The sequence below is a fragment of the Sus scrofa genome, chromosome 15 (genome assembly GCF_000003025.6).
Source record: "Sus scrofa isolate TJ Tabasco breed Duroc chromosome 15, Sscrofa11.1, whole genome shotgun sequence".
NCBI classification, from domain to species: Eukaryota; Metazoa; Chordata; class Mammalia; order Artiodactyla; family Suidae; genus Sus; species Sus scrofa.
Genome location: NC_010457.5, coordinates 49,435,285 through 49,445,560, shown reverse-complemented (window position 1 = coordinate 49,445,560; position 10,276 = coordinate 49,435,285). Strand labels below are relative to the sequence as shown.

The window sequence follows — 10,276 nt, the reverse complement described above, 5'->3', positions numbered from 1 at the left end:
CCATTCGGAAAAAGAACTGTAATAGCTAACAGTACCTTTTCTAGCATTGAGTTTTATGCTTTTCAAAATATGATCCTGCTGCCTTATTGAATCCTCAATAATTCTATCAATAATTCAAGTATGTATTATCTTCAACATAAAATAAGAAATATGAAAAGTAAAGTGACTTCGTAGTCATCACACAGTAACTTAACAGAAGACCTGGAGCTGAAGCTCTGAGCTCTGAACTCTTGGAGCAGAGGTCTTCACAGTGCTGCCCTCTGCTAATTAGCTAGTTTAAGGACAGGATTTTGTGAAAATTATAGGTAAACTTACAGGGAGGAAACATAGCATCTAGGAAATGATGTCGTTACAGTCTGCCACACATAGCAGAATCATGGCAGGTTCCAAAGGGCAACAAAATCCCTCCTGGGTCGTATCAGCTGATGTTAGGTCCTCTTCACAATAACTGGGGGAACTAGCCCCTCCCTTGGGCACTGACATTTTTGCCTGCCACTTGTGCACACTGAAAGGTATGACATTTCTTACACCCTTGAAAACATCAGAGAAAATAAAAGCTACTGCTCTCCTTTTGAACTTTACCTCTGCTGGACCAAAGGGTTTGCTGACAGGGCAGGGATAAAAAGCAAGAGAGGAAAGGGTCCTACAAAGAAGAGATAAGGGGAACAGATTCCCCAGGTAAAAGCAATCAACCAGGGTTCACCTGTGCCTCCTACAATACCTGCGCTCTGTACTGTGCCTTTCTGGCTGAGAGGATGTGCAGAAATCTTGAAGTACTTTCTCATCCATGCTTCTTGCTCAGGAGAAGAATCAGCACCTGGACACACAGGTGGTTGGAAGTCATTTCACTCAGAAAAAGTTGTTCTAAAGTGGTTTGCACAAACTGAACAGATGGCCCATGGCCACAAAGGATGCAGTTTCCTTCAGGTCATGGAGAAAGTCCAGAACAGCATCCCATCTAGATCCTAGTCTTCCGAAGACCCACATTGTGGACCTTTTGCTGCCTGGCATTCATTCCATTGCCTCCTTTGAGTCAGCACTGTGTTGCCTACCCAACCCCCTCGCTGTTACTGCACCTGGTGTTAGGACCCTGATACACCCAACTCTGATTCCTGGAATCATTACCATGTGATCATGACATCATAGAAGAAGCAGCCTGACAATTCTGTCTCCTGGTGTTTTGAACCAAGACAGTGGAGAATAGTGGGGAAGACCAGGGGAAAATGTCTTGTACAGCTGAGATCCAAGCAGCATTTATTCTTTCCTCCATTGTGACCTTCTTCAGTGGACTCTTCATCTTATTAACATCCAGGCTAATCTGGAGGGGCATTGAAAAACGGCAAAAGAGCAAGGGAAAAGGCATTTTCCTGGTCAGTTCCCCTGTGTGGAGATCAGAGACAGGATTGGCTTGCGTTTGTGTTTAGAAGATGGTGGAGGAGTCACCCAGTTTTCTCCGGGGTCAAAGTGACTTAGAAAGAGGTCTGCCCCATCCTGCTGGTGGCAGGGGTGGAAAACAGGACCCCAGGCAGCCATTCCAAAGGGTGCAGCTACAAGGCCAGACCCCCTCTGCCACCACTGGGAGAAGCAAGGCCTGATGTGGAAGATGATGAATGTTGGCTCTGGAATCAGAGGTCACTGTTCTGGAAAAACATCCATGAATGTGATGTCTGTGCCTCCATTTGGAATATCAAAATGACAATTGTGTTAGGTACCATGAAGGAGGCAGAAAGGCAGGTCAATGCCAGTCTCACTTTTAGAAATCATTCATGCATGCAGGCTACCCATGTACTCACAGGGGCACGTGACCTTTTAGACACACATTAATACAACACGCAGAGTTGCATACACATACGCACAGAAACCCATGCCTACATGGACATGCCATCCAGTCACAAATGCAAACCCAAACAAGTGTTGCAAGGGTGGGTGCTGGTGAATAACTGTTGAAAAATGATGATGGTGAGAATAATGGTATGTTACACAGGTAAGACTCTGCTTAAGAGCTTGAAAGAAAAACTCAAATGCTATGTAACGGCTATTCTGTTACCAAAGGTTGAAGGCAAATGTCTTTCTCAATTTGTTTCCCCAGCTTTTTTTCTCTGCTGGATCACAGTCATTTCCTTAAGAGAACCCATTTCACCTATGCTTTGTAATTAATACTGAAAAGGTGCTGGAAACATTGTCTAGATGCTACATGCTGACATAAAATAACAGAATTTAGAACTTGGTGACTTTTTTAAGGCCATTAGCAATATCATAATATGATATTCAAGTGTCTACATTCGAGAAGTATCCAATATGGAAGTTTATAGATTTCCTTGATGAATTCATTCTAATTATTTCTAGATTAAAGACTTTAAACAGTGGCATAACAATTGGGAAAAGAATCCTGGGCTGTTGGCTTCTTAACACCCCAGGTAGGGGGCACAAGTCAGTCCTGGTATGGTGTATCTGCCTTCTACCTTTTTTATTTCAGCGCACAACTTTCTTGGTAGAATTATTTAATCTCCTTAGACTTCTGCTCCAGGAAATGTATCTTCTTCCCCATTATCTTCATTTTGTGTGGTTACAAAATTGTGAGAACCCATTTGTCCATAAACATTTGCTATATTCTTCATTTCTTTCTTTTGATGTAATTTATGTCTACCCTCCAGTCCAGGGGTAACTTTTTCACTTCAAATAGGAAGCGCATGTGACAAAATGTTAATAAGTGAAGTCTGAGCCACCAGAAGACTATATTGCTCTGCTTTTAAATCTTGAAGAGAGGGTTTGATGAAAGTTGAGTGACTTCTCAGTAATGTCATATCTAATTAAATGGAGAGTGTTGTATTTTTCTCTAAGCCCTTGGGGAAGTTGGTCTAATGCAAAAATGTCGCAAATCTAGATACTGTGAAATGTTCTTTTTAAAAATTATTTGGAGTCATAATTTTCTTCTTAAATGTGCATTTTAAAAAGATTTACTACATTCATAAGTACAGTTTTATTATATCTTAGGACCAATTTGTTTTCCCACAGAAGGCACCTCAATTTTATAATGGAATTCAAATGAGTGTTCCATATTAATGCCATCAAATGTTTTTTTTTAAAAAAATCAATGCTCAGACAACTTCCCAGGGAGGCACATGATGAGTCATAAGTATTAGAGGCAATCATTGATCAAGATATAAACTCTATCAAATAGTCATTTAATGAGACTCTCTTCTTACCATTCATAAATATCAGTAGAATAATTAAGCCATTTCAAAACCCTAGCTTTACATAAGATGATCTTTTTTGAAAGTCAGAGGCCTCTGTCTGCATGGCGTAGTCAAGCCCAGTTTCCTTGGGTCTTTCTCTGTGGCAGTTCAAGACTGTCAGTGGACATGGCATCTGATTCACATCCTGGCCTGTTCTCACTGCCTGTCCATGGGCTGGTCATTACTTTCTGTATAAGTCAGTATACAGAAATAATTTTATCCATATAAAAGGGATTTAATCAGACTTAGTTTGTTTACATCATAGGATTATAATAAATTTCAAAGAACATTGTCCCTTGCTAACTGCAGTGGGGTTGTTGCAGGACACGCACCCCCATCCCCAAATCTGGGAATGCTCAAATCTCTTACATAAAATGACATAGTACTTGCGTATAACTTGCACACATCTTACGGTATACTTCAAATCATTTCTAGGTTAGTCCTATTACCTAATACAATGTAAATAGTTGCTAGCATTTACATTCAAGTTTTGTTTTTTCAGAACTTTCTGGAATTATTTTTTCAAATATTTTCTATCAGAGGCTGGTTGGTTGAATCCTTAAATGTGGAACCTGTGGATACAGAGGGGAGATTGTATAATAAGTAAAGCCATTTTATAAATTCAGCATGATATGATGCCAGATAAGGAATTAAAAGCAACATAAAATGGCTAAAATGTTCCTCCTTCTTCCACTCTCTAAAAAAGCAGATGGAGAAATCAATTGGTAATCTTTTTTTCTTTGTCTGTGTGTCATGATAGAAAAGGATAAGATGCTTATTCCCAGAACACAAAGAAGCACACTACTCCCAACCCTGATCATTACCATATCATTCCAAAATGCAAGCATGAAGGGTCTGGAGCGGAGAGCATGTTAGAAGGGCACAGCAAAGACTGCAGAACTTAGAATGAAAAAACCGTGCAGAAGAGCAGCATAGTAAAATTCATTGTGTGAAGACGGGGAAGCGACTTCAGTGCTCCTGCGGGTGGAGGAGGTGGGGTGCAGTCTGCCTGATGCCACAGCAGGAGATGCCATCAACATGCATGATACAGATGACTGTCTCCAAGAACCGGCTCACTCTCAACTCCTCTCTCTTGCTTGCAGGGAATTGTGTCAGATGACATAGGTCATAGACATTCAAGAAGTCTCAGCTTCCAGGGAGCATTCCGCGATCGTATAGAAATGTTGCTCTCAGCACAGACCTTTGTGGGACAAGTGCTGGTAAGTACATTTCCAGTAGCAGCTTTTCAAGGAGCTTTAGCTGCGAGTGTAATGTATAGTCAGTGTTTAGACTTTTATCACCCAGGTAAGTGTCTGCTGTTCCCTGGTGGCCTTATCTAAAATACCGCTACTTCCCAACTAGCATCTCCCTGTGTCTGCACTCTCTACCTATGATTCTGCCTGCTTTTACTTTGGACTGATATAATTACTTGGCATTATATTTTCTATTCATTGTCAGACCACCCGCTGGAAGAAAAACTTGATTAGCGCAAAGGTTGTGTGCACTTTGTTTTCCTTGTACACAGGTGGATGTCTGGTGAAGAGCCGAAGTTCAAAAAATGCTGGTTTTTACTAGATTATCTGGCCTGATTATTAGAGCTTCTTTAATTACAGCTCTTTTCCCCTCCTTTGATTCCAGTAGCCTCCTTCCTCAATTTGCAAACAAGTCTTGTTTGCCCCTCCAAGATATTATTTATTTATGTCCTGTTTTCATCTAGGTAACTTTGACATATTAAAACTCAATCCAGGCATCATCTCCTTGGGGAAATCTTACCTTATCCCCATATTAAGTTGAGTTCTCTAAGTTTCTATAATATCTATTGAACTCTTATTAAATTTATCTGTACATCAGCCAGACTCCCAGAGCACTGTGCCCTCCTTGAGAGAAAAGTCTGTGTCAAGGAAATGTTTATGTGCCATTGTCTGGAAGTAGCAGATGCCCTATACATGAATATTACCCTGGCCATCATTTCAGGAGTATCGTTTCATCTGAAACATTCAAAACTCAAATCTGTAATTTGAGGGTATGCTGCCATCACATGGTGATAAGGAGGAAGGAAAAGTGCGTGGGCTGATGGTCATCCTCTGCTCTTTGTAATTAGTACAAGCATGGCTCTTTTCTGGTTAACGTTGTTTAATTCAGATCTAACTAATTTGTAGAACTTATTTTAAAGTACATAAGTAAATTTGCTTTGATAAATTCTACAGGGAACACTGAATCATCTGGAAATGGGCCTCTCCTTTTCTTCCTTCTAAAATTTTGGTCTCTCTTTTTTGCTTTTTAGGGCTGCACCTATAGCATATGGAGGTTCCCAGACTAGGGATCGAACTGGAGCTGTAGGTGCTGGCCTACGCCTACGCCGTAGCCACAGCAATGCAGGATTCAAGCTGTGTCTGTGACCTACACCACAGCTCATGGCAACACCGGATCCCTAACCCACTGAGCAAGGCCAGGGATTGAACAAACCTTTGTCTTCATGGATGCTAGTCAGATTTGTTAACTGCTGAGCCACGACAGGAACTCAGATCTCTTTTTTTGAAATCCCTGTCTTTACGATCTTTGAGAGAAAGATGTGTGCTTCTTTCTGATTTTATCAGGGATTATTTGGTTAGTAGTAAAGTCACTGGGGTGAGGCAGAAGAAAACTTGTACCATCTACCATATAAGCAGTGCATATAGGGAGTGGGTGGTGAAGGAACGGTCATTGATTACATTCCAATAAACATTATTTCTTTAATTATGGAAAAATTGAGACTCGGAATTTTTTTCTTTAGACCGCTTATGACAACTCATCTTCCCCCATAAGTTGTATCTATAAAATTTAAATTTTGAAATATTAAAATGTCTTATTCGCTGTGGCAGTTGTTTGTAGAGAGTAGTAAAGTGAATGGTTAGTGGAGCTGGTGGAAGTAAAATTAGATCTGGATTCAAGTTAATCTCCACTGATCTTGTGTTTTCAAATCAGGATACAACCCAGGAAAAGCTGCGGGTATTTGTGTGTAGTTTCTAACAAAATACCCAATGGCCAGTGGGTCCAACCAGGACTCCAGCTTTCAGAGGTGCTAGATCCTAAAATGAATCTACCCATGGGCTCACCACACCAATATTCCTTTCCCACCTCTCTTTTACAATCCATTTTACTGAAGAGATAAATGAGGAATCTGACACATAAAGAGGTGAAATGTAAAAATTATAAAATGGGGATAAAAATACTATCTATAGATAGTCTATGTCAATGAATAAAGGAGTTACTATATGAGTTAACATATTGTTATTATTACATGAGGTCAATTAAGTGAATTATAGATGTGCCTGGCATTTAATAAGTATATCTAAGCATTGACTATAATTAATGTTTTTGTAAACTCAGTGCTTGTATTTACATACATAAAATAAATAACTGAAATTGATGCTGAATCCTATCGCATTCTAGCAGTAAGTAAAATCCATAAATACATATAGTAATTGAAAAAATCCATCTCGGAATTCCCATTGTATCTCAGCGGTAACAAATCGGACTAGTATCCATGAGGATGAGGGTTCGATCCCTGGCCTCCCTCAGATGTGGGTTAAGGATCTGGCATTGCCATGATCTTTGGTGTCTGTGGCAGATGAGGCTCGGATCTGGTGTTGCTGTGACTGTGGTGTAGGCCGGCAGCTACAGCTCTGATTCGGCCCCTAGCCTGTGACCTTGCATATGCTGTGGGTGCAGCCTTTAAAAAAAAAAAAGAAAAGAAAAAAGAAAAAAATCCATCTCAATTGGATGAATTTCCTATACAAATTTACTTTTGATAGCTAATAATTATCAGAATCCATAGTATAATTATGTTGCTTTAATCACATGTCTTAACAACTGCAATAATTCAATCCCAAATAAATTTTTATTAAATTATTTCAAGATAGGTGTCAGAAATTTTAGATTTCCTTTTAGTTTTTTACATTCATCTCAAGATTTCAAACCTGTTCCCCCATTTCTGATTTGACTGCTATTTCTTCTCTATGGTAAACACTTATTACAGAATCAACATGACAATCTATTTTATAAGTAGGATGAGCATTTAAGGCTGGGTTTTTGCAGGTAATCCTGAATAGAGTCTCTTTCATTCCTAAGAGGTTATATTTTTGGACAGTAAATATCGTAGCTTCCTTAGTTTAAGTGAAAAATTTTGTTTCTCAAGGCCACATGACATTTTCCAAGGAAAAAGAGCCACCTAAGAGAATGCAACTTTGAAGGTCTCCTCAATTGCTCCGACGATTCAACTCTACCTTTGATTAGAAAGAACCTTTTTTCTCTTTCTACTCCTCATTCACAGCAGTTCTCTCTCATGATGGGCCATGTACCTCCTTTTTGGTCACATGCGGCTTGCTGGAGATTTGTACATTTCATTAGTCTCATGATATATGTGTAATTAGTATCACTTTTATCCTTCATAATTTCAGTATCCTGTTATTCCCTATTTATTTTAATTCCCCATCTCAGTCAGTTTTAATGAAGATAGCACATGCTATCCCAGAAGTTCAGGGTGAGAATTTTCTAATAAACCTTTCTTGATAGGAAATTGCTTCTTCTTGTATCATCCAAAGGTCCACCCCAAGCTTTGAGATGGGTTGACCAGATGGATGGACCCTGAGTTTATTCAGAGAAATCCTCCCAACTTGACAGGTTCCCCTTGCAAGGAGATGAGGCAGGGAAAGTGAGTTTTAGCCCCTAAAGACACAAGGTTTAACCCACAACAAGTAAGCTACCCCACCTTGTGAAACTTGCCCTGGAAAAGGAACATCCTTACTCACAGGTTAATTTTCCACCGTGGCAGTGGCTTACATTGTGTCTCATAGTTGAGGGCCCTAGGACCCTCCTGGAGCCTCTCCACTCCTCCTCCTATGTGCTGTACCAGGCCAGGGTGCAGGTGGCCTTGGCCATCTCGTGTCCGTCATGCTTCCTCTTCATCATCCACCCGGGTTGCCGAAGCCTCCGTGAGGCAACTTTGACACTCCTCGGATACCACACTCCACAGGTGGTGCTTCTTCAAGGTCAGGAAGCGACCGCACTGGTAGGCTAGTGTCACAGGGACCTGGTAGAAGTGGGCACCTTTGAGGATGAGTGCCGGCCCATCACAGGCTGCCAGTTTTTCAGTGCCCTGCAAAAGGTAGTGCAGGAGTTAGGTTCCATGATTGCCTGTTCCTCTGCAGAAGTAGAGTGGTACTTCTCAGGCTGCTTCCTTTTCATGGCTTCCTGAGTCACAAGGATCCTGATCAGTACGGCGTTTCCTCCTGTGACATCACATTGGTCAGTCTCCTCACCACTGAATTTCCTAACAGTTTTTCGTGGCTGGGGCAGCTTTGATTAACTGAGTCTTTCCGAGCTCGCGCTCACATTTCCTCCCCAGTCAGCTCTGCCCAGGGCTGCCAGGCATCTTCCTCCTGAACCAGGGGACCCCTGGGACCCAGAACCCTGGAGACTCCACCTCGATGGGCTGAGCAGGACAGCACTGCGCATGTCCAGCACCAGGTCCCACCCACCTGCACAGCCTTCACCCTGGCCAGGCGTCTGGCGGAGTTGAGTGGGGGCTGCGGTGCTCGTTTTAGCAGTTTTTTCAGTGAAATTGGATTTCACTGAAAAAAAAATTTTTCCTGGAGTCCTTTGGCCACATCTCATAGGCAGGTAATGTGCTTATTTTTATTGATGCCTGATTCATCTCTAAGTTGTTTTAGGTTTTAATTTTGATTTCTTGTTTGATTCCTGATCTACTGCTGAGGAGTGTTACATGCTTTTGTTTCCTTGCGGACAGAGTGGCTCTCTTTTGTACTTTGGTAAAATTTATAGTCCACGAATATCACTACCTTTATGATCTCTAGTTTATGGAATTTATGAGGAAATTCTTTGTTGCCTAGTAAATGATCAGTTTTTATTATCGTGCAGTGAGTGGACTTTTGAGAAGATTTGTTCGATATGTAGTCACTATAATTGTTATATATGTTTTCCTTAGCCTTAATTATTTGCTGACTGAAAAGGGCATGTCAAAAATTTTCATTTGTGATTTTATAGTTTTATCAAATATCTAACATTTTTTTAAACAGATTTTGAGTTATGTATTTTATGTAACATCAGTTGATGTATAAATTTATTATGTCTTCTTGGTTGATTGTGCCTTTTGCTAATATGCAATATCCATTTTGGTCTCATTTTAATGGTGTTTCTCATGGTGTTCTTTTCCCTCCCTGGGATATTTTTAGGATAGGATATTAGCATGTAACAATTTTTTCATTTTATTCGCACCTGATGGGGATGTCTATGGCCAGCTCTCTCTCAGTCTTCCTGTCTTGTTTCCTCTTAAGTATGTCTCTTTAAATATCATGCAGCTGGATTTCTGTTTATATTGATTTAAGAATACATTTATTTGTTCATTTACCAGAGAATTTAATTATTCTCCTTTATGGTGATCTTTTTCATTGGTCTTTATTATATTTAGAGATTTAATTTGCTGCATAATAGACTATCTAAATATCAGTGGCTTAAACTAACAGATGTTAGTAAAGAAAGGGAGAATGGGTATTGTATAAACAATGAGGACCTTTGAGACGTCTTAGTTCCTTATCTTAGTGGAGAGGCAGAATTACACACATGGTGATTGAGAATTTTGAGAGGCATGAACTCCAACATTGGCTTCTCCACATCTTGCTCTGTAATCTTGATCATGTTAATCTTCCCAAACTGCACTTCCGTTATATCATGTGAATAACTTCTTTAGAAAACTGTAGGGAGTGTTGTAAACCCTTCACCAGTTTACTAACCATTGGCTGATATTTTCTTTCCTTATTAGTTCCTTTGTGTTAATTTTACTTATTTGTTGCATCTTTTGACTTGGATTTTTTCCATTTTTAACAGAATAGCATAGGCACATTGGTAAATGAAATTCAGAACAAACTTCCCACCTGTATTTCTCTCTAATAATATATCTGCATGTTTTACATCTATATACTGCTCTTGCATGAGACCTTTGGTATGTTTTTCTTCCACAGCACTCCACTCTCCTTCTGGAA

At 40.1% G+C, this 10,276-nt stretch overlaps 1 protein-coding gene across 1 annotated transcript in view; it reads left to right on the top strand.

Annotated features, from left to right (window-relative positions):
• Positions 1,224–10,276, top strand: part of KCNU1 (potassium calcium-activated channel subfamily U member 1) — a 127,228-nt gene continuing 118,175 nt past the window's right edge. The window contains 2 exon segments of the mRNA XM_021075407.1: positions 1,224–1,370; positions 4,340–4,456. Coding sequence (XP_020931066.1) covers positions 1,224–1,370; positions 4,340–4,456 — 264 coding nt within the window.